The 24,814-nt window shown below is 43.0% G+C and overlaps 1 protein-coding gene across 3 annotated transcripts in view; it reads right to left on the bottom strand.

Moving 5' to 3' along the window:
- The window catches only part of ABCC8 (ATP binding cassette subfamily C member 8), a 65,923-nt gene that overhangs the window by 33,375 nt on the left and 7,734 nt on the right, over positions 1 to 24,814 (bottom strand). For 2 of the 3 annotated variants that reach the window (XM_082192857.1, XM_082192856.1), the window contains exons 4-14: positions 22,758 to 22,924; positions 21,841 to 22,083; positions 21,129 to 21,320; positions 17,038 to 17,202; positions 16,261 to 16,416; positions 14,364 to 14,498; positions 7,956 to 8,118; positions 3,506 to 3,546; positions 1,754 to 1,899; positions 959 to 1,064; positions 255 to 365 (exon numbers count right to left, since the gene is read on the bottom strand). In XM_082192857.1, coding sequence (XP_082048983.1) covers positions 255 to 365; positions 959 to 1,064; positions 1,754 to 1,899; positions 3,506 to 3,546; positions 7,956 to 8,118; positions 14,364 to 14,498; positions 16,261 to 16,416; positions 17,038 to 17,202; positions 21,129 to 21,320; positions 21,841 to 22,083; positions 22,758 to 22,924 — 1,625 coding nt within the window. The remainder of the gene's footprint in view (positions 1 to 254; positions 366 to 958; positions 1,065 to 1,753; positions 1,900 to 3,505; positions 3,547 to 7,955; positions 8,119 to 14,363; positions 14,499 to 16,260; positions 16,417 to 17,037; positions 17,203 to 21,128; positions 21,321 to 21,840; positions 22,084 to 22,757; positions 22,925 to 24,814) is intronic. The other variant, XM_082192858.1, reaches the window with a different exon arrangement.

The raw sequence follows: 24,814 nt of genomic DNA on the forward strand, positions 1-24,814 counted from the left end.
CAAAAACATCTTGAAAGCTGGGCTAAATTAGAGCTTTGCAAGAAGATCCATTTCACAAACTGATAACCATGCTACCAAACTATTTTTATTTCTATCTTCAAGAGGCAGATAAATACCACAATCTTTCAATGAGAACTTACTCCTCGGCAGTCATGTTTTGTTTTGCTTTCTAAATGCAAATGTGGGTTTTCCAGGCTCTAGAACTCTGAGCTTATTAGTAACAACATTATTAGAAAGAGTGACCTTATTACCACCTTTACACAATAATCATCTGCTTCTGTGGTGCTAACAGGTCTTCTTAAAGGAGAGCTGTAATTGTTCCAGTCCTCTCTGGCAGGTCTCTTACGGTTAACAACTTTGAGGGGCTGTGCAAGATCAGGAAGACAGAAATACATGGTGAGTGGTGACAGGACTGTGAAAGAATCTTAAGCAAGAGTGGACAATGCCTTGGTTTTCTGGTGCAATCATTAATCATGACTGGGGAGGGACTGAGGGGCAAAGATACACCAAACCCCTCCTAGAAATGGTGGGTAAGAAGCAGAGGAGACAAGTTTGTGTGTCAATCAGCATTGTGCAACTATGCAGTGACTGCCTGGCTAGCGGACCCTACAGACAGCAACCATTGCCTACACTAGGCCCTGGAAGCCAGTAACAAATTGTACATTTGCATGGGACTGGTTGGGTCGCCTTCAGCCTCTACTGCTACCTCTTAATCATTTCTGGTATGGATGGGCTTTCTCCTCCCCACTTGATTATGATAGTCAGTGCCCCCCCCCCACTCTATCCACTGCTGGCCTTAAACAAAAATAGCCATGGTATAGTCCTTAGCTAGCTTTAAGATTTTGCCAACATAGCTATTAATTAATTACAAGGGAACTGACAAAGTTATTGGGATGGTTCACAAGGATTAAAGAACAGGAGGTAAACATTTGGCACGCAATCCAGTATTAGCACTTACAACTGCCTGGTATTTGCTGTGGTTGTCCTTGCATCTTGGCTCTGCACATTTGTCATGTTCCTCCCCTATTTCTTCACTTGAGAGAAATTCACTTAACTTTTGAACGCTACGAAAAGAGGGGAAAGGTAGTAAATTGAGGAATACTTCTACATTGTGCCAGTTACAGTGACAGTGTGCATTTCAGAATTCCCACGGTACAGTGGAACCTTGGTTCTCAAACGGCTTAGTTGATGAACAAATTGGCTCCTAAAATGTGAAAACGCGGAAGTGTTCCGGTTTTCGAACGCCGAATGTCCAATGTGGCTGTCAGCTATTGTTTCTGGGCCGCCTGTGCCAATCAGAAGCCGCATCCTGGACTTCCAGGATGGATTAAGTTCAAGAACCAAGGTTCTACTGTATAGATATTATTCTCAGAAGAAATCCTATAACTGTGCACAAAGCTGTAATAAAACTGTAAGTACAATCGGTGGGATCAAGGTCTAATGCCTTAAACTTTACATCATCATCATCATCATCATCTTGTGGTGATACTACTTTTGTCAAAGGTGTCCTCACATTGATTCTCCCCCTGCAGCTGAAAGCATATAATCCTGTATAATTTATTGCATGAGCTGGGAATGCAAGAACATAGTGGCTATAGTGGCTGCATATGGGGTGGGGAAAACTTACTATGGGATGGCCTTGAAAATCAATGTGTCTAATTAGAGTGCAAAAGCATTGGATGGATACCACAAGCTCTTAAACACTGCAGTAAGAAGCTTCATATGTGAGACAGAGGCACTCCGGAAACCTTACCTTACAAGAGCTTTGACTGTGGATCTAACCACACTGGAGAGCAGGAACAGTGGTGTGACAAGGATGTGAAAGAGGGAGAGTGAAGCAAAGGCCACCGAGGGAGAAAAGTCAGCATTTTCAAACAGGTGGGCATGGACCACAAATGTCTTTAAGAGAAAAGACAGCAAAACAAATTATTTCAGCCACCTCTTATATTAAAGGTACAAATGCAGTGAAAATATTTAGCTGCACTTCAAAAGCCCTAATGATCAGGAGGAGACATTATGCAACTAAGCACTGCAAAATCTGTCAGGCAGACTTAATATACATTTAACTATCAGCTATAAATACAACAATTATATAGGAGCTTTCCCCATTATAAAAACAAATAAAGAAGAAAAGAATGCATATTGAAGAAATAGCATTATGTCCATCTGAAAGTATAAAGTTACTCTCAAAGATGCATCTTGGAGCAGAACTTAAAGGTAAAGATAAAGGGACCCCTGACCATTAGGTCCAGTTGTGTCCGATTCTGGGGTTGCGCCGCTCATCTCAATTTATTGGCTGAGGGTGCTGGCGTACAGCTTCCGGGTCATGTAGCCAGCATGACTAAGCCGCTTCTGGCAAAACCAGAGCAGCACACGGAAACGCCATTTACCTTCCCACCGGAGCGGTACCTATTTATCTACTTGCACTTTGACGTGCTTTTGAACTGCTAGGTCGGCAGGAGGAGCAGAACTTAGACAAGAGTAATATCGAAGGATGTTTGTGGTTGCCCTAGTACAATCTATGCATGGTAACAAAAGTCTCCAATTGGATTCCCTTACTGGATTGGCTCCTGCATGCATCAAAATGGTGCCATCTAAAGGAAAGTGTCAGTGGGAATGACCTGAATCCATTTCTTAGGTTCTGTATGGCCTGTGTGTTGTAGAATAGAATCAATTACAGGGGAGATAACAACACATCTTGTATGGAGATTACTTTCTAGAGGAGGCATCCCCAACCTGCAGCCCTCCAGATGTTTTGGCCTACAACTCCCATGATCCCTAGCTAACAGGACCAGAGGTCAGGGATGATGGGAATTGTAGTCCAAAACATCTGGAGGGCCGAAGGTTGGGAATGCCTGTTCTAGAGCTTTTGAAATAATGTGGTAACTGGTCTGTGTGTACTCAGCCATCATCACTCTGTCAGCTTACATGGTAAGAGGACAGGACATTCTAGACTTAAATATACAAGCACAGGAGGATGCTGAGAGAACAGTGATACATGCTGCAAAATGTATCATTGGAGTAATGTCCATATTTAAGATCTAAACAGGCCACCAAAGATCTAAACAGCAGTAAGATCTAAATATCAGTAAAGTGATATTACGGACATTCAAGAAAAATCTATTCATACGTAAATTAAGATAAGGTACAACACTTTACACACACACACACACACACACACACACACACACGAGAGAGAGAGAGAGAGAGAGAGAGAGAAAGAGAGAGAGAGAGAGTTCCCAAATAACAAATTGCTCTCCATTGTGATTTAACTCTTCATGCTTTCTGTAATTAAACATCATTTTGTGTCACATCTATTTCAGTTTTCAAATGCATCTGTTGAAGGACAAGATAGCAGTACATAAAGTTAATATTTTATTAGTAGAGTGTAATTTAAAATGAACTAGAGAAGGAATAATGCATTTGTAACCGACAGAGGGCTTTGTATCTACACTCTTCTCTAAATGTTAAAATATATCTACATTTTAAACAGTAAAATACTTACTATAAGAACAGCTGCAATAGGTATTGCTGCATTCATGAAAACTGCAAGTAAAACAAATATATTTTACCGATTATTTCAATATACTTAGGCTTCATACATCTCTACATGCATTTCACTTTTGTATCTATAACAGTTCTTTCTGGTTTTCTTTTTCTTTTTATCTGCCTAGGTTTCATCCTGTCTTGTTTGGATGCTGCCCTTTTAGTTAGGATATACTGGAACTGTCATTATAGTGTTTTGAGTTAGTGGGGGATCCCCCAGATCCCTGGGTGTCAGGTCCCCCCCTCCTAGATTCTTGGATGCTGGGGTTTAATCAGAGCTGAAAAGCTGAGCTTGTTTTTCTGTCAGACAGAGGGACAAAGGGAGATGATGACCCTGCAATTAATCCATCTACAAGACAAAAGACCTTGCAGGTAAACAAGGCGGAGGTTGCCAGGGCAATGTGGGTGTGATGCCACACAGAAAAAGTTGTCCCTTTACACCAGGCATGTCCAAAGTCCGCTTCGGGGGCCTAATCCGGTCCGCTGGTCAACTTAATCCAGGGGTATTTTTTTTAAAAAAAGCTCAGCAACTTCAATCCTAAAAAAAGGCTCAACAACTTTGGTCGGCCCTCACGCATGTTCATTTCATCATCAAATCTGGCCTTCTTTGAAAAAAGTTTGGGTACCCCTGCTTTACACAGATGGGGTTTTTTTTGGCAAGGTTTCATAGGAACAAGGAGGAAATAGGGAGGAGGCTGGGGGCCATAACTTTGGATCCAAGCTCACTGAAGCTATGAGAGAAGCAATGAGGGACACTCCTGGGATGTAGTGCTCTGCACCCCCTCCACTGAAGGTTCCAGGTGTTTTTGCTGGCATCCATCTGCCTCAAGAGACAATGGAGTGCACCTCTGGGGCTGAAGTCAAACCACCCTGTTAAAGTGACTGTAAATATGTGTAAACTAAACCAGAAATTAGCTCCACAGTGCCTTGATTCCACAATGGAAACTCAATACAGGGCGAGTGCCTGGTACCTCCTGGAATTTTGCTACCACTCAGCAGAGATTGGGGGTGGCATGTAATAATACAAATGAATAATGGCAATAAAATAAAAAGTAGTCATTTCCTGGAAACATTGACCTGACCTTCTGTGTACGCAGAACACAATGGCTTTCCCACTGTGCCTAGTCAAATCACTGTAGCGTTTAGAGGTTATTATCCCCAGATGGCTGGGGAATGGAACAAATGCTTTTTTGCCTTGGGTTCACTTTTAAATTTGTCATTAACAAAAATTATCTCCTGTAGTGTGACTAATTATTCCTTCATAAGCATTGCCCAAACTTCTTACTAATTTGAGCAAGCAGTAACCATGTCTAATTACTCAATGTATCTCAACAACACAATGCATTTCTGGCGTTTTGTTTGACTTCTTGGTTCATTCTGTAATCTTGTTGCAGCAGCTAAATATAAACAGGAAATGTTTCAAAATTGAGTGAAATTAGCTGCAGATTGTGCAGAATGAGAGATCATCATCAGCAATACAATCCTTCAGTCTTCAATAATAATATAAACATGAATCTCAATGTCCTTTGATTTGATTATGTATTATTTTACATGATCACCATCCATAAAATTGGAGTTTCCACATCACTGTTCACACTTACTTGGAAATAAGCCAATTGAACATCTGAATAGACATGCATATAGGACTAACTGCACATAAATCAGAGCATGGTGTCAGCCTCTCAGATCAGCTTGCCATCAGTTCAGAGCTGCCAAGCACTCATATTGAAAGCTGGCACCATATGTCCATGTGGATGGTAAGGGTGGGGGCTCTGAATAATTGCTTAATTTGTACTGTCATTTAAACATTATTTATTGTGTACGGTTTGGGGCAATCTATATGGTAAGAGTAAACTTTATGTGCCCTCGTGTGAACTGGTCCAAATTCTTGTTGGGTGTGTGTGTATTTACATGGTAGCATGGTTCCAAAGGAAGCTCTTCCTGGCATGCATATACTTTTCAGGACAGGCATATGTGGGCAGACATTTAAATATTGCATCAGGGAAGAGAGTTTCAGCCACCAGCCGCAGGCATTTAAATTGGCCCTCAGAGACTTGCCAGGAAATGCAAATCAATTACTGTACTATTAAATGTTTGTCTCCTCGTTTTCACATTATTTCTTTAAGAACTTGAGATTCTTCCAGACTTGGTTTCACTGGCAAATGCAAGACACAAATGCAAAACCACTATAAATTATGGATTGTAAATGAAACACAATTTACGTCTATCACTCTATTTATACCTTTTTAAGTGGGGGGAAACAACTATTTCTGTCTCCCTTACAGTATCAAATTCTGAACTGGTATAAAACCAGTTTTTCCTTCAGTGACAGTCCTGATTTAAATAAGCAAGTGACACTGACTAGTGACTCAGCAACTAAAAATATATATATAAATAAAAAAGTTCTCCAGTAGCACCTTAGAGACCAACTAAGTTTGTTCTTGGTATGAGCTTTCGTGTGCATGCACACTTCTTCAGATACCAACTAAACTAAAGCTGCAACTAAGCTGCTACTAAAACATTTTGTGTGTGTTTTAAGTGCAATATACAATGTGACACTGGATGGCAATGGTGAGCATTATGGAAAATTCAATGTTTTTAAAAAAGCACTCTCATAATGGTTTTTATATGTGTGTAGGTTCCACCTAAGTGAGATGCTGCTGGACTAAGGCTGGAGGAAATGTGCTTATAGCTCAAAAATAATGAGGCCAGTGACTTCATGCTCAATCCTGCCATATGAGTACAGTGGTACCTTGGTCCTGAAACCATTCGAATACCAAGGCGTGTCTTCCGATTGGCTGCAGGAATTTCCTGCACTCAAGCAGGAAAACTGCACTCAAGCAGAAACTGTGGAAACCATGTCAGACGTTCAACTTCCGAAAAACGCTTACGAACCAGAACATTTACTTCTGGGTTTGCGGTGTTCGGGAGGCGATTTGTTCGACAACTAAGCCGTTTGGAAACCAAGGTACCACTGTATAAATTTTGTTCATAACTTAAGGCTGTGATCAGGCCCCAAACACAGAGAGAACCATACAGACATACAGTTTGCATGAGGGTGGCCTCTGTTCCTACCTTAAAAGGAAGATGCATATGTCAAAGGGCATGGCCTACTGCTGTGCTTCTGTTCACAGCCAAACATATTCACTGGGGGCTCATCCAGACCTCCTTTTGCACCAGACTTTCTAGGCACATGTCTGAGCTTTAAAATTCTGTGTCCAAGCAGTTTTTTGTTTTGTCCTGGCAGTTTCCCCGGACAACTGGCATTTTATCACTGAATTGGAGCCAATGGCAATCCATAGAAAACCGGATTGCCCTTTGCTCTGATTCAGCATTAAAACATGGGTTTTCCTGGCGAAAGGACTGGGACAACAAAACCAAACCAAACCCTGGAGCTTTAAAGCCTGGGCATGTGCCTAGAAAGGTAGCACAAAAGGAAGTCTGGATGAGCCCTAGCACTGAGTGGATCAACTGAAAAGGACTTTAATCGTCAAGGCCATAGTGAGCAGCTCTATACTATTTGTGGCAACTATTTCTGTCTCAGAGACATCCATGTTATAAGGCACAGAGGCTGGATCTAGACACATCCAAAAAGAGGTTTCAGGAAAATGTGTTGAAAACCTCATAATGGGAAATCATGTTGGCGAAAGACAGAAGTCTACAGCACCATCTGGTGTCACAGTGTTATAACGCATTTAAAATGCCCCCCCCCTTTTAAACTAATGTAGCTGAGTCCAGACACATAATTGTGACATTTAAACAATGAGGTAGAAATAATATAATATGTGAAATCTTTAATTTTTCATGATGGTCCCATGTTATATCATACAAACATTTCTATACTGCCTTCATTAAAAACAATCCCGTAAAGTAATAACCCCAGTAGTATTTTGAATCAAGATTTAGTGTCATAAATTTATGACACTTGTACTAATTCAATATCTTGAAACTTTAAAGCATTGCTTTTCAAAAAGCAGAGACGTGTAAGGGCAGTACATTCCAGGAACCTTTACAAACTATCCTTTTCTCATGGGAGTCAGCTACATAGATTTTCCCCCCTTCTTTGACCTCAACTGCTCAGAAAGTATTAACTATACTGCAAAGGACATAGGAAAGTCAGAGGCTAGAGTATATATATGGTGCTTGGACACGGACCTTTAATTCAGGGACTGTATAGATAAACCCAAACTCTATTTCCTGCATTCAGTTGCCAGGAGGTTCAATACTTAAATGGATTGCACAAACCTTTTCCAAACACAATAAAATGCATTTGTGCTACTGGCAGTTCTGCTGGTATATTAGAACTGGAAATAGACTCTAAAACCTGCAGCACCTTTAAATGGCATGTACACTCATAGTTATGCTGAGACAAAAACTGATCCTGGGACAAAGTCAAGCAATATACTTACTTGATATGGAGGTATAGAGAGCAAAAGCTCTGAGGCTAGTCATTTCTTTTTGCCGGGTTTCCTCCACACTGCTGTGAAATATGTGTTCCCAGGCGTAGAGCTTAAGGAGTTTTATGCCTCGAAGCATTTCATTTGTTTTCTTAAGCCTCTCATTGGAATATTCCTGAACCATTGACACAAACATTAATTTAAGGAGGATTATTGCAACATTGCAATACTTATCTAAGGATACACGCTATGCTAATACAAACTGACTACAGATGCTCTTGCATGCCGGTGTGGTGTAGTTGTTAAGAGCGGTAGTTTCGTAACCTGGGGAACCGGGTTCGCGTCTCCGCTCCTCCACATGCAGCTGCTGGGTGACCTTGGGCCAGTCACACTTCTCTGAAGTCTCTCAGCCCCACCCACCTCACAGAGTGTTTCTTGTGGGGGAGGAAGGGAAAGGAGATTGTTAGCCACTTTGAGACTCCTGAAGGGGAGTGAAAGGCGGGATATCAAATCCAAACTCTTCTTCTTCTTCTTCTATACACAATATAGAACTTGCGTGTTCTGCTTACCAGTAAAACCCATTACTTGCTCTTCAGTTTCACTTTGATATCTCTGGATGGGAGGTTATCCTTGCACATGGAAGTATTTATGTGTATTTAATTTTAAAGATTTTTATGCTGCCTTTCAGCATAAGGTTACAAGATGACTGGAATAATGTTGACGGAACTTACCTTGAAGCAGAATTTTCTGTGCTGATATTGCGTAAAGCATATTGTTCCTACAATAGTGTATCTGCATGGATATTGTCAGGGAACTGACATCGGAGGAAAGGGAAGTGGTAAGGCTCCCAGAGACTGGGAGAGAGTCAACAGCCAAAGCAGGGACCAGCAGGGGGAGCGCGGGGTCTCTGGAGGAGGATCTCAGTAATGCTGAGAGAGACGCAGCAGCCCAGGCAGGAAGCAGCAGGGGAGAGAAAGGGGTGAGAGACACTTCGAGCGAAAATAGCGGGGAGGTGTCAGAAGCAACTGCAGGGAGACCCATGCTTCGCCGGAAGCTGCCACGTCGTGAGTCCAGGAGACGCGTTTCCGTTAAGGAACTTCTTTGCTGGAAGCGCTTCCGCAGACAGCCACTGTCAGACTCTACTAGTGACTAGAGCAGACATGTCTGAGGAGCTCTGTCACACACAGAGGTTTGTGGGGTCGCACAAACTCTGAAGGGGCACAATTTTAAGCACAAGCAGCTAACCATCCCCTGACAGCAGTCTGACAGTCTCTGTACGCTGCCTGTGCAGGAGAAAGCATCATGAGCAACCCAGTCGGAACCGGAGACGCAGGGGTTGGAGCTGGTCCAAGCTTGGAAGAAAGGTATCAAGCTCTGGAGGTCCAACTTGCGCTGCAGACGGCGAGGCTCGAGGAGAGAAGGGCTCAGGATGCTGACAAAAAGGGGAGAACCACTCAGTTCCCCAGAAAGGTACCAGGATTGGTGCAGAAGTTTGGGGGGGACCCCAAGGATTACCATGCCTTTAGGACTGAGATGCAATATGCTCTGAATGTGCAGTTTGATGAGTTCCCTGATGAGGAATCGCGAGTTGCGTTCGTAATTGGGCATCTTGAGAAGGGGGCGCGGGACTGGGTTCGACCCCTGATGGCAATGCACAACGATATCCTAAAGGACACTATGAAATTCTTTCGTGCAATGGATATCATGTTTTCCAGCGATATCGAGGAAGGGGTGGTGCGCAGACAGCTAATGGCTTGCAAGCAGGGAAGCAGATCTGTCCGTGAGTACTGGACTGAAGTTACCATGCTGATTCACAGATTGGGGTGGGATTTATCGGCGGCACCCATTCAGATGCTATTTGAAGAAGGTCTTTCTTCAGCTGTGAAAGACGAGCTGGCCAGGAGCCCCAGGGCGGTGTCTATGGATCAGCTGACCAAATCTGCGCTGACCATTGGAGCGCGCCAGGAGGCAAGAGCCTTGGAGAGGCGGGAAGGGAGAGGGGAACGTTGGAAGGAGTTACGCATTCCAGACATTCCTGAGCCAGCTTTCCCGCCGGCAGAGCCGATGGAAATCGGAACAGCCCGCGCGCGCGCAGTTTCAAAGCCCAGTGAGGGGGCGAAGAAGGAGGGAAAGGGAGCCCGGAAATGCTATCTCTGCCAACAGCCAGGCCACTTTGCCAGAGTCTGCCCCCAGAGGAAGGAATGGCAAGGGATGGTGGGAGCTGTTGAGGGGGAAGAGCAGGGAGAAACGGAGCAGGTAAAAGCCAACGCCTGGTTGCCAGCAGGGCACTGCAGCCAGGCCAAAGAGCAGTGAAAGTGCCCCTTCCCCAAGTGCCAGTGCCAGAAGCTCCTCGACCTGCTCTAGTGATTGAAGTGTCGCTAGAGCTGCAAAATGGACACCCCCTAAAAATAAAGGCGCTGTTGGACTCAGGCAGCTCCTGCAATTTCATGAGCAAGGAGTTTGCTGCTGAGCACCAGATACAGACTATCCCTTTAAGCAACCCCCTGCAGGTGACCACGATCGATGGCAGGGAACTGTTGGGAGGAGGCGTCAGCTTGCAGACCGTCCCAATGATAATGAGGGTGGCAAGGCACACAGAACTGATAGCGTTTAATGTGGCCACCTTGGGAGGCGCTCCCATTATTTTGGGAATGAGCTGGCTAGCCCTACATGATCCGCTGGTGGGCTGGCATCAAAGAGTGGTTTCCTTCGGTTCCGCACACTGCTTAGAACACTGCAGGGCGGAAAAGGGGTCAGCAGGGGCCCAAGCCACCCTAGCAGGGACGGAAGTGATGGAGAAGGGGAAGGTGCCACCACAGTATGCTGATCTCAGCGACGTGTTCAGCGAGAAGGAAGCGGACCAACTACCCCCGCATAGGCCCTTTGATTGCCAGATCAATTTACTCCCTGGAGCACAGCTTCCTGTAGGCAAGTTGTATGCCATGTCAGACAGGGAGATGCAGGAGTTGCGAGCGTTCATTGACAAGAACCTGAAGAGAGGCTTCATCAGAGAGTCCAAGGCAGCGGGGGGTAGCCCAGTGTTTTTTGTGGATAAAAAAAACACGGACAAGCCGAGGCTGGTATGTGACTTTCGGGCCCTAAATGCAGTGACAGAGCCGGCGGCTTTTCCTATGCCCAGGATTGATGATATTTTGACCAGGGTGCGAAAAGGAAAGATTTTTACAAAGCTGGACCTAAGGGGGGCGTACAACCTGATACGTATAAGGAAAGGGGATGAATGGAAGACCACCATGTTCACCCCTTTGGGGGCATTTGAATACCTCGTTATGCCTTTTGGATTACAAACAGGCTCCGCGTGTTTTCAAGCCTTTATGAACCATGTACTGGGGCCTTTGCTCTACAAGAATTGCGTGGCCTTCTTAGATGACGTGTTGGTGTATTCGGAGAATGAGGAGCAACATGTGAGAGACGTCAGAGAAGTGTTGAGCAGGCTGCAAGCCAACAGACTGTGGGTGAAACTGGAGAAGTGTCAGTTTCATACCAAGGAGGTGGAATTCCTGGGGTACCGCTTGTCAGACAAGGGGTTGGCCATGGACCCCGGCAAGGTTCAAGCGGTGCTGGAATGGAAAACACCCAAGACCAAGAAGGATGTGCAGAGGTTCCTAGGGTTTGGAAACTTTTATCGTAAGTTCATCCGAAACTTCGCCCACCTGACGGCGCCCATCACGGACTGTCTCAGCAGCAAAAAGAAGTTTGTTTGGACGGGGGAGGCGGAGCGAGCGTTTGAGGAACTGAAAAGGGCCTTCGCCTCTGACGAACAACTTCTACATGTGGATTTACAAAAAAAGCTGAGGGTCGAAACAGACGCTTCTGACAGAGCCATAGGGGCGGTGCTTCTTCTGCAGCCGGGGAAGGAGGGGTCAGAGTGGCGACCGTGTGCCTTCTTTTCGCGAAAGCTGAACAAATCTGAGAGAAACTACACGGTGTACGACCGGGAACTTCTTGCGATTTATGAGGCCTTCCGGAGATGGAGGCACCTACTAATTGGTGCACAACAGAAGGTGCAAGTGTGCACGGACCATAAGAATCTAGAGTATTGGAGAACTGCGCGAGTGCTCAACCAAAGGCAGTTGAGATGGGCCCAGGAGTTCTCCAAATTTAACTTTGAGATTTGTTACGTACCAGGCCCGGAGAACGTTAGGGCGGACGCTCTCTCACGCAAACCTGAATATTTGGAGGGAGAGGGTGCACCCGAAGAGACCCATGTCATTCCCGAGGACCGCTGGGTGTGTGGGGCGGCTTTGGTGGGGCAAAGGGAACTGGTAGAGGGAACGGTGCAGGATGAATACGCCCAGGACAAACTCAGGGGTCTCAGGAGGGAGGGAGACAAACCCGGGGGTTTTGAGGAGAGAAACGGGGCGTTGTACTACAAGGGAGCGTTATACATACCTGAAGGGGAATTGAGGGAAAAGGTACTCAAGCAACTGCACGATAGCCCCACAGCAGGGCATTTTGGGCAACACAAAACCATGTGGCTGGTTACCAGGGAATTCTGGTGGCCCAAGGTCAGGGAAGATGTGCGTGAATATGTGAGAGGGTGTGACCGATGTCAACGAGCCAAGGGGGAGAGGCGGGCACCGGCAGGTTTATTAGAACCACTACCCACGCCGGAAAGACCATGGGAGGCAGTGGCAATAGATTTCATGACTGATCTGCCCAGGTCCAAAGGGAAGACAGCCATTATGGTTGTGGTAGACCTGTTAACCAAGATGGCCCACTTTATAGCCTGCTCACATGCGGTCACAGCAGAAGAAACCGCTAAATTGTTTGTGGAAAATGTGTTTAGGTTGCATGGTGCCCCCTTGAGGGTGGTTTCGGACCGAGGGAAACAATTTACTTCCAGGTTCTGGAGGAAGCTCATGAGCTTATTGCATGTAGAGGTGAATTTTTCCACTGCCCGTCATCCAGAAACCAATGGGCAGGCGGAAAGAGCTAATGGTGTCCTCCAGCAATATTTGAGGTGTTATGTGAATGACAGAGAGAATGATTGGGTGGAGAAGCTGGCGTTGGCAGAATTTGCATATAACAATGCAGAGAACGTGTCCACGGGGATGAGCCCTTTTTTGGCAAATCACGGGTGTCATCCCCGGGCCTTCCCAGGGGGGGAGGGGGAGAACTGGAGCGTTCCTGCCGCAGAACAGTTCGTTGAAGAAATGGAAGCGATCCATCGCCAGCTCCAACTTAATTTAAACAGGGCGAAGGAGGAATATAAGAGGCAGGCAGACAAAACCAGAAGGGAAGGGGAAAGCATTAGGGTGGGGGACCAGGTGTGGCTGTCCACCCAAGGGTTACCATTTAAAGGAGGTTGTAAGAAGTTAAGACCCAAAAGACTGGGCCCATTTGAAGTCACGCAACAGGTCAACCCAGTGGCTTTCAGACTCCGGTTACCGAACCACATGAAGTTGCACCCAGTGTTCCACAGATCATTGCTGTCACCGTATATAGGGGACAGAGAGGGGAGGGTCAATAGGGGACCAGCTATGGAGGAAAAAGAACACAGCTATCATGTAGCGGAGATTCTCGATTCCAGGTGGAGGGGAGAGCAAGTAGAGTATTTGGTAATGTGGGAAGGGGAGCCGGAGTCGGAAAACACCTGGGTCAGGGCAGAGGATGTAGATGACGAGGTTTTGATTGAAACTTTTCATCAGAGATTCCCTAGAAAACCCCAGCCAGTGGCGAGGTTCCGGAGGGAATACTTCGCCACCACCGACGACGAAGAAGAGTTGGAGGGGTTCGCTGATTCCGAGGTGGAGGAGGATTCAGCGAGTCGGAACGAAGACCGATGGAGAGAATTGTTCGAGACGTCTGAAGATGAAGAGGATTCTTTTAGGGGTTTCAGCTCCTCACCGCCCAGAGGAGAGAGTAGGGGCGGGGGAGAGGGGGGCCCTGGAGGGGAGGTGGATGTCAGGGAACTGACATCGGAGGAAAGGGAAGTGGTAAGGCTCCCAGAGACTGGGAGAGAGTCAACAGCCAAAGCAGGGACCAGCAGGGGGAGCGCGGGGTCTCTGGAGGAGGATCTCAGTAATGCTGAGAGAGACGCAGCAGCCCAGGCAGGAAGCAGCAGGGGAGAGAAAGGGGTGAGAGACACTTCGAGCGAAAATAGCGGGGAGGTGTCAGAAGCAACTGCAGGGAGACCCATGCTTCGCCGGAAGCTGCCACGTCGTGAGTCCAGGAGACGCGTTTCCGTTAAGGAACTTCTTTGCTGGAAGCGCTTCCGCAGACAGCCACTGTCAGACTCTACTAGTGACTAGAGCAGACATGTCTGAGGAGCTCTGTCACACACAGAGGTTTGTGGGGTCGCACAAACTCTGAAGGGGCACAATTTTAAGCACAAGCAGCTAACCATCCCCTGACAGATATATACCCATAACCTAAAAGGACACGCCTGAAAAGACTTACCAATGTGCTTCTTTGAGCTTGTGAAAGTTTTGTGGCTACAAAGTACTGAACAGGTGCAAGCACTATGATCACTGCAGCTCCAATTAGGGCACTGATTCCAAGTAGGTAGTAGAGTAGAATGACTCCTACAATAATCTGGGATAACAAAAAATAAAATAAAAGAAGGGACACTATATTTCCCAACCAATACAAAGTAAAGAATAACCAGGAGTTGGATGCTATTATGTAATCTGTATTAAGGGATAGAATTTTAGCAATCCATTAGTCCCAAATCTGACTCAAAAGTCTCATAAACTCCAAATCTTCATTGAGACATTACTACAAACAACACTTTTGGGGGTGAACTACTGTTAAAAATCAAAATGATTCACTCAATATACAAGATTTTATAGGTTGTGGAGATGTTTAGGAAAAGAGTTTGAAATTCCCTGAAGCAAATGATGTTGATTTTAAAATCTAAAATTTGCTCTAGATATCAGTCGTAGCAGCAGGCAGCATCTCCTGATTTCATTAATTCAGCCACCCATTAGGATAGGAGTAACAAAAACAATCTATCATTCAAATGGAACCCTGAGGCTGAGAGATCCAGCTTGCTTCTGAATAGTGAGTGGGAAGCTAAACTATTCCTCCCTGCGCAGCCACCTTCCCTTCAAAATAAAAGTGGCAAACATTTGTTTGAAAGCATGCTTAAGAGCATGTAGTCTGGCTCAGCGGTAGAGCATCTGCCTTGTATGCCGAAATTTCAGATTCCGTCCCCAGCATCTCCAGGTGGGACTGGGAGAAGCATCTGTCTCAAACTCTGGAGAGCATCTGCCAGTCAGGGTAGACAATACTGAGCTAGCTGGACAAATGGCCTGACTGCATTCACCAAAGACAAAAGCATTTTTAGATTGCATGTTCTCAAAAACCACAAGAAGTTCAGATTTTAACTGTCCCAGTTGACACCTGTCCTATTGTATGTCCATATACATGTACAGTCGTACCTCAGAACTTGAACGGAATCCGTTCTGGAAGTCCGTTCAACGTCTGAAATGTTCGGAAACCAAAGCTCCTGCAGCCGATTGGAAGCTGTGTTCAGTTTCCAAAAGAACGTTCAAAAACTAACACTCACTTCAGGTTTTCGATTGTTTAGGAGCCGGAACAACATTAATAGTTGAAATATAGCAGAAGTTGGTGAGGTAGCAGAGGCAATGAATAAAAATAGGCAGCTGCCACTTATTGACATCCAAGGGTTAAGGCAGCCACCATATTTTTACCTCTTTCAGACAAAAAGGGCAATGCAAACCCCAACTACTGAGTGGTGATGTTTTTCAGAACACTGTGGCCACTGCCATATCTGCAGTCCTGCTATCAATGGTGGTTGGGCAAGAAGAGCAGAGGTAGGACCATCCGTGAGCCATGACTGGACCCAATGGTCTCATGCGATGGCAGCCAAACTGGCTCAGGAGCCAATGGCTCCAAGTCGGGCTCAACCCCTTTCCCATTCTTTCTTTAGAAGGCCCCATTTGGTGGCTTTCTGCTGGCTGCTGCTGGAAGTGATCCTGCTGGTGGCACTTTCACCCACCCTTTTAGTGGAAGGCCACCTTAGCCAGGCAGAGGCAATTCTGCTTCAGCTCAGTACAAGGGCTTATTACTGTTACTATTACTATTATTATTACTCTGCAATTTGATGACAAGGAGCCACAGCTTTGTTTTTCCCTCAGGTTATTTTCAATAACAACTATTTTTTTTAAATAGACGTGCATTTCCCCAGCAACAATATTTTGAATATCATGAGTCTCTATATCCTACACAAGTACTCTGTTGTGCCACATACTGATACCCTGTAATAACTCTCACACACCAAATTTATCTCCATTTACATGGACTAAAGTTATATGGACTTTAATTTCCTTACCTGCACTGGCATAGCCCAAAGGTTAGGGCACAGGAAGAAAAACCACATCAGCTGGTTTGTATCTATAGCAACCAGGTTACAGATCTGACCTGAAGTCATTTCCCCCATGGACATGTTGGAAGTTGACAGCCGCATAATCTTATTGTAAATTTTAGTCTAGAATGAGAAATTTTTTATTTAAGAATTTATAAACCATTTCCCACTTAAATGTTTTTGAACTGGTGTACACATGTTTCATGTGGTAGAATAAGTGGCCTTTAAGCTTACAAATAAAGAATGGTTGCTTATTTGAAATATAGGGTGTTAATGGTGTTTTATTTTTATAGTATAGGAACACAAGCTATGTTTATTAAGTCAGATGTCATCTATCAATCACAGAGGACCCATAAGACAGCTGCAGGCTTCTGTAGGAGAAAGCAAGGATATGAAAGATTGTCACATAACCAGGAGACTATAGAACAAAGCGAAATAAGACGAACATCCTGGCATGTCAGAAAAATCCTGGCATACCTGGAGATAAGGTGATTTTATGGGATATAGATTATATGACATTTAAATTGAAGCATGATTCTATTTTATGCACAAATCAGATACAGTCCATAAGGTTTATTATTTTTCAAAAAAATGTATTTTTTTTTACCCAAGGTTGTTTGAAGTTTTCTTTCTTTTTTCCCTTTTGATTGGTGGAGTTTGTTAGAAACATGCTCCTTTACTCAAAAAGATAAAGAAGTGATTGTATACCTCATTAGGTAAAAGTTTCTGGATTATCTGAAATACCTGTATTGCTCCTCTTAGGTTAATTCCTGTTTCAATGGCAACATAGTACGATGCTTGGAGAAAAGTTCTCTGCAACAGAAGGGCAAAGAAAAGGAGGACTGCCAATACATAAGCATTGGCCAGGAATTCTTGGGATGAAATGAAGTAAACACCAAGTATTTTGGTCTGTTGGGGGGGGGGAGAGAAGAAGGCAATTCAGAATTAATTTTGCTTTTGTATAGTTCTTTATATAAATAGAGTTCTCAAACATTTGAAACTGCAACAATGACTTGAATAAAATATTTCAGCGATTCAGGCAATCCTTTTATTGAAATGAGAGACAATGCTAGGAAGAACCAAAGAGAAAGTCAAGACTGAAGACCAAATGGCAGGTCAGTGTTGGGGAACCCCAAAGCTCAGAAAGATAATGATGTCCAGAAGCCCTCGTATTCTTTCCTGTCCAGGAGGATTCAATGGTCAGCCCGGGTGGGTGGGGTCCAGGACCTAGGTGGTTCTCCAGATGCTCTTGGACTACAACCCCCACCATCCTTCACCACTGGCCATGCTTGCTGGTGTGGATAGGAGCTATAGCTATAGGAGTTGCAACCTCCAGTCTGGTAGCTCACCATATATGGGACCCACACCAGATCAGAACCTCTGGAAGCTCCTGACATGAGTCCCCAGCCAAGGACTGTCCATACTGGGTTGCCACATCAATAAAGTCAAAATGTGAGTGTTGGGAAGGTGACTATCTGATCATAGCAATGAGATCTTCTTGGCATTCCGAGTCCTTGAACCATCTGTCACCAGGGCAGTACAGAGAATAAAATTTAAAGTATATCTCCCTCCCTACATGTATCCAGCAAGGCATCATGTGATAAATAGTCATTATAGAACACAGTACTGTAAATACTGTAAGTACTGGAGCTCTGAAGTCTCCCTTGGCCTATTCAGAACTATGCAACTTTGCAACCTCAACACAGGCTTAGCCAGACAACCTAACAAAGATATCTATCTGCTTGCTTTTCTTAACAAGATACATGGTATCTTTCAGAAGCATAAAACATAAGCTTTAAATCTGGAGGCAAGAAATTTAGATATTCTCAAAATTAAGCCTGTCATGGCAGTTAAAAATGTAGCAGCTCTTTTGATCATTTGATCTTCATAGATGATTTGCAATATAACATGATCACTTGCTGGTTCTTCAGCAGTAGAAAAGCAATGTTAAACATAATGAGTGAATGGCAGTGACAGAAGCTTAGCATTTGAGGTTTACTTGTCAAGACTTAAGTAGCTGCCCTTGAGAGATGCTAAGGAGACTGCATGTGATGTGGTGTTAGTTTTGTGTTACAATACTCTTATCAAGAATAATCTTGAGAAGTAGATATTCAAGAAGACCAAGTTCTCCAAGATGACTTTGTTTCACTGGCTATTGGAAAATGAGAGAATTCTTTGGAATGTATATACTCAGTCCTGTGCCTGCATTAGAAAGAGGTTTCCACAGTGCTCAGCAGTGCTCTGTTTCCCTTCCTCCTCCCTCAGCATCCACCTTGGGAACCTTCAATATCTTACTCCAGAGAGGAAGAAAGCAAGAGCTAGAGAGCAGTAAGGGAACCAAACAATCCCCACAATGACCCAACATCCTTCATGAAGCCGTGTACTTGCACCAAGAGAACAAAGGGGTACACAGCTCTATTGAGCCCCATGGAAATCTTGTCATATGCAATTCTTGTGCCCATAGGGGGCTGCACCTTGCTTATAGAATCTGACCAGATAAACTGATGATCCAAATTGCACATAATCTCATCAAATTGGGGAAAGATATGTTCAAAACCAAGGTGTTTCATGTTGGGGAATAAAGGACACATAATCCTTTATGATTGGTGGGAAATTATTCAAGATGGTGAAATAGACAATTCTGTTAGATCAGATCATAATTCCTTTACAATTTAAATTTAACCATCGAATGAATTTGATTAACCGTCTGAGAAGCTGTTAACCCTGGTTTAAATGGTAATGTTAGTTACTATATCACTTTTCCTCCCTGAGGTAAAAGTTTGAAAGTTTGTATCCTTTCAAATATATGTTGTTTTGATTTGGCTAGCAATCAGCTCCTTTGTATCTCAAAATCTATTCCTGAACTACTGACAAATTAAAAGTGATCTATAGATATATGAATGGTATATGCTTTTATTTTAAAATGTATTTTGCTTAAATATTTACCTACGTCAGGGGAGAGGTAAGATCCACCACAAATGATGTGATTGAGATTAATACATGTTTAAAAGGCATATGAGAGGAATGTGACATACCATCCTCAATATGCAGAAGGTTAGACAAATTACACTGAATGCTGATATCAGAGAATATTTTTCGAGGTGGACATTTATAATAATGTGAAAAGTGCATAACATAGCAGCTATAATAAAATTTCATTTAGTCCAACTCCCTGTGAACACCCCTGACAAGAAGTCATCCAAACCTTTGCTTGAAAACTTCTAATGAGTCCACCACCTTCTAAAGTAGCCTGTTTCGTTGTTAAACTGGAGTTCTTTCTAATACATTGGTACCTCAGGTTAAGAACTTAATTTGTTCTGGATGTCCATTCTTAACCTGAAACTGTTCTTAACCTGAGATACCACTTTACCTAATGGGGCCTCCCGCTGCTACTGTTGCACCGCCACTGCGCGATTTCTGTTCTCATCCTGAAGCAAAGTTCTTAACCCAAGGTACTATTTCTGGGTTAACGGAGTCTGTAACCTGAAGCAAGTAGAGTGCAAGTCCCACCTGCAATGGTAGTTACATGCACCAAAAAGAACTCCTCCCAGGTAGGTTACCCAACTGATCAATTGCATGGAAGAAGGGACAGTTCTATCACCTGTGGCTGGATATTGAGATCAAGGGTCTTAGTCCCACACACACTGTAAGCATTAACTAACTTATCAATCCCATAATGTTCGTGTTATCTCTACAATAGCTTTGTGAATGACTTTTGTTAATAATGTAATTTTCATTGTCTGCACCTTTTTCATTTTATTTTCCTCTGACCTCAGTGTTTAGAATCCCAACCTCTGCAACTATGTGCATATATATCAGCAACTTAGGAAAATACTTCATGCATCTGATGGAGATGAAAGCTTTTGTGGCAGCAGATAGAACTTAGTCTTTAAGGTGCCACAAGGCTCACTGTTATTTTTGCTGCAACACACAATCCTTCAGGTAATACGTTTATTTTTCATTATTCAGTAATGAATAATTTCTGGGTCAATATGCTGAACTTCAGTTCTTGATGCTTCCCAGCTACAGCATAGAAAAGGTAATCCCTTGAAATGTCTCCAGTAAGTACACTAACATACAGAAGAAAGGATGAAAACAGCAGCATATTGATTGATTTAGAAACATAAAATTAGTTCTTCATCCTCAGCATAGAATATCCATTTCCATTCCATTATGGCAGCAGATGCAAACCCATTAACAACACTAGAAGTCTTTCAATCAAACTGGCTTGTTTATGAGTCTTTTTAAAGAGACTGCAATGCATTAACTAGCAATAAAAACACACCATGTTGTTAGTACTAATTCATAACCACATGCTTGCTTTGGATCTGTATTCTGCAGAAGAACTGCTTCCTCCCCCAATCCCTGCAGGGTACCCCAGAAAATCACAGTCTTCATTTTTTTTTTATTGAATATAATGTCCTGAGATAATAGCATCCCCATGTGTTTTTTTATTTTATCTCTCTAAAGATTCTGATGGAAATTCTTTGTCGCAGTGAAATCTGCTTTTTTGTTACTGCTGTTAAAAAGATACTGTTTAGATCAACTTCCTTTCCATTCTTCAGCTTCTTCAGTATAGAATTATGCAGGTGCTAATCAATAGAAACCTTCCTTGCTTAAAAACATCCCTGCTCAAGTTAGTCATGTGTTTAACTTGAACACTTGGGCCTACAAAAGCATGGGGTTAACACGGTACTGTTTTGTTTATGGCTACTCTTTTTTGGCTTAAGTGTCACATTCACCTTTGGCCAACTGTGCAAGAAAGTGAGCTTGACAGTACTATGTTAAGAGAAGGCTAATAAAGAAGTTAAATAATAACAATACAAAAATAGTACCTTGGGGCGGATGGTGTTGTTGCTGCCTTTTCCAACATGGTGAACAATTCCAGAGATACACAGTGGGCCAGCAAATCCAAGCAGATCTGCCAGAATACGGAAAGTGCTGCTTAGGACCAGTGGTCTTCCGAAGGCATTACAAAGGGCACGCCAGATAGACTTGGATCCTTGTGGATTTGGAGTGTTTTTATTCTGTCATATATATAATTTAAAGAAAAATTGCTTTGAATGGGAAGAATGTAATATTCCAAAGTGATAAGTGACATTCACAAATCATTTTCATAAGCCTCTCACTTGACTTATCAATTTATCATTAATTTTTAAAGTACCTAAAATTTACTTAGCACTGCACACAGGTCTACCACCTAGAAGGCATGGCACAAAAGGAAAAGTGGGAATAAAAAAAACAAGCAAATATGCACCGATGGAATAATTGTGCTGTTACAAGCAGTGCATTTAAAGCTGAGCCAAAGAAACAAATACTAGTAAAAAATTTCTTACATAAAAGGATTTTAGACACCAAACAGTTTGAGAACATTGTGGGCCAAATTTCCAATCCTTATTCATTTTGATAGGTGCTTAAGAGAAGTGAGACAGTTTTCTACTGGACTGTAGGTATGAGAATTCCATTGCATGCATGGAGTTCTTCTGCCTGCATTCGTCATGTTTAAAGCCAGAAACACAGTTGTGGGTAATCCTTTTCTATTCATACCTTTGGAGATTCAAAGGCCTCATTCAGGCACATGTAATTTGTCAAAGCTCTCATGGCAATAGGCAGCTTTCCTATGGCTTTCAAGTCTATTGGTTTCTTGTGAGCTGTTTTAATGAATGCATTCATCCACCAGTATGTTCCTTTGGACAACAAATTCACAAAAGGTTGCAAGAATCTGACTCCAAGATCCTGAAGGTCCTCAGGAGGCTTAACTTCCTTGGGTGTTTTGAAGAAAACGTATCTCTAAACAAAGACAAAAAGAATCTTAGGCAAGTTAATGGAGAGGGGGGCAGGAATAATAGGATACTGTAATATGTATTGTCCTCTGTCCAGGAGGACCAGGCTGCCATGGATTTTAAGGCATGTATTTTCAATTGATTCCTCACCTTCCAGTATCTCAATGCTTGACAAGCAGTACAGTATAGATTTGGTAGGACACTGCTGTGTTTCTGGACAGAACATATTTCTTAAGCAATATTTTATCCAGGGAGTCAGAATTAAAGCCCATCATGGACAGGATCCAGCAACATTAAACACATTCAAATTGCAATTACATCTTAGTAGTGCTGCATACTATAACTTGGTGCTCCTGATGCTCAAGGAGATGGCAGAGGAAGGGGAAAGGAACAATGTCAAAGTAGTTTGTCAATTACTTGAGCTTAATTATAACTAGCATGTTGGCTTACAAAGCTGTATATGGCCAAATTTATTTTCACCAGGAGGCATGAAAAAGAACATGACTGAATTGGGACTGACTGGATGTCATTCTAATATTCCACTTCCTTCTAAGAAAATGTATATGGAAACCTATCTTCATGGGACTTCAGAAATACTAGTACATTCAAGATGCAGTTACTAATGGACAACATTAACAACTTTGCTTTTAACCACCTAAATTATCAGGAAATGCAACTTACCCTTACCCTGATGACATTAATTTCTACAAGAAGCAACATTCCATAAAGAACTACTAAGAATCCTGTGAGGCAGAATCGAAGCTGGAGAGGTCCAATATTATTATCACAAAACTTTACAAATTTGATGGTTTTAGTTATAAAAGCTAAAGTCCAGTAGACTAGCAAGGCTGTTGAAAGAAGAATAATGCAATGGTCAGTACAGCACTACAAAGTTAAAGAAGGCAAATAAAATTACAAGACTGTTCAAGGGATCTGTCCTGAATATGTAAGTGTTTAGCAAATTAGATTTCTATAATGTTGGAAATTCTGAAGTTTTGACTAAGCTTGCAACCACAAAGATAAGTAATCAATATTAAGCATTCTCAGGCATGGCTACAATAACTGTCTCTGGCATTGATTTGCACCTGCTTTGTACAGTTTCAGTTGAGTATGCCGAATGTACTTGGTGAAACTTTCATTCATATATATATATATATATATATATATGCAGGTTTTGGTGTCTTCGGGTGTCTTCCCGTGTAAGAGTACTCTTACACGGGAAGACACCCGAAGACACCAAAACCTGCATTCCTATACCCGTGAAAATCTACGAAAGCATATATATATATATATATATATGTGTGTGTGTGTGTGTGTGTGTGTGTGTGTGTGTGTGTGTGTTTGAGAGAAAGAAATTCTGACTAGCTCCTACACAAGCTTCCCTGTAAATATTCCCTTGTAAATATTCTCATTCTCTTTCCAAGCCCCATTAACAAGAACATGTTTTTAAATAGCTCCCGGTGACTTCTGCCTCACACAGCCAAGCCTTCATGTGCTGTACTGTGATTTGCCCTGTAGAGCAGGGAATTTTTGCAATAGCACCAGAACCTGAAAAGAAAAGGTTTATTTAGTGGGTGTATTGAAAGGCTTGCCACACATGGAGGCAATCACCTTGGGGAGGAATGACAAGTGAGTTTGATGTATCAGTCTTCAGTATATTCATTGTAAAATAATTAATCAGCAGTCTTATTTAACATCCTTGTGACTGCTACACACGCCCAAGCACAGGCTGTTCTGCTGTTCACAGGAACTACAGGCAGCTAGTAGTTTGCTGTATGTGCCAATCAGATCTAAAAACCCAAGCCTTTGGCAGAATTAGAATTGCGAGTTCAAGCTCTTCATTTGAGTGTGGGGCAGGACAGAGCCAGGCAAAAAACCCTACACGAAGCAGTGCTAGTGGGGAACAGTGGACTGTGGAGAGAGAGTGTGATCTGGGGAGAGTTATAGGAGCCAGAGAGAAAGACCTGGAGGGCTTTATTTCACTGCAGAGCGGAGGTTCTTCACCATATTCTTAGATATCAATGCTACAGAAGAACAAAGTGATCTATCTTTTATTTAGATATTTTAACTTCAACGTTCCAAAGAAAGCACAGCTTCTTGTTCAGCAGATAAGACTAAGTATTGAGTTGTTCAAATAGTTAAATAAATACACATAGGAAGTGCTGGTTTTCTGACATTCAGTCTCATGAGATTAGACAGGAAAAAATGGTCATTTTCCATTTTCTCAGAGAAACATATGGGCCAAACAACTGTGGAACCATTCACATATGACACAAATTTCCTGTCAAGGGATGAAATGACTCCCATAACTATTCCCAAGGAAGCTACATGCATCAACAGTACAAACAAAGACACTATTTGCCAACAATTCCAGGAACATCAATTCTGTGGAGCTATTTTTTTAAAATTCAATTTATGATTGTCAAGAAAAATATCAAAGCAGTATGTGTATGGTGATAACAGCCATGTGGTCTTAAAGCACTGGTGTTTACAACAAATAGATATTCTGGAATATGAGGTGGGACATAATTCTTAACCATGGGCACAGCCAAAGGGGAGGGGGCAGGGAGGGACAGTTGCCCCCTCCCAAATCAAGTAAATCAATGAAAATACTAACTGAGGTTCTGCCCCCCTAACATAAATCCTGGCTATGTCCATGTTCTTATTAAATAATAAATGGGGGAGGGGGAGTTCATTTCATCAAAAATACCAATACTTGAAATCAGCTTTGTTAGTGG

The sequence above is a fragment of the Podarcis vaucheri genome (genome assembly GCF_965113315.1).
Source record: "Podarcis vaucheri genome assembly, chromosome: 1".
NCBI classification, from domain to species: domain Eukaryota; kingdom Metazoa; phylum Chordata; class Lepidosauria; order Squamata; family Lacertidae; genus Podarcis; species Podarcis vaucheri.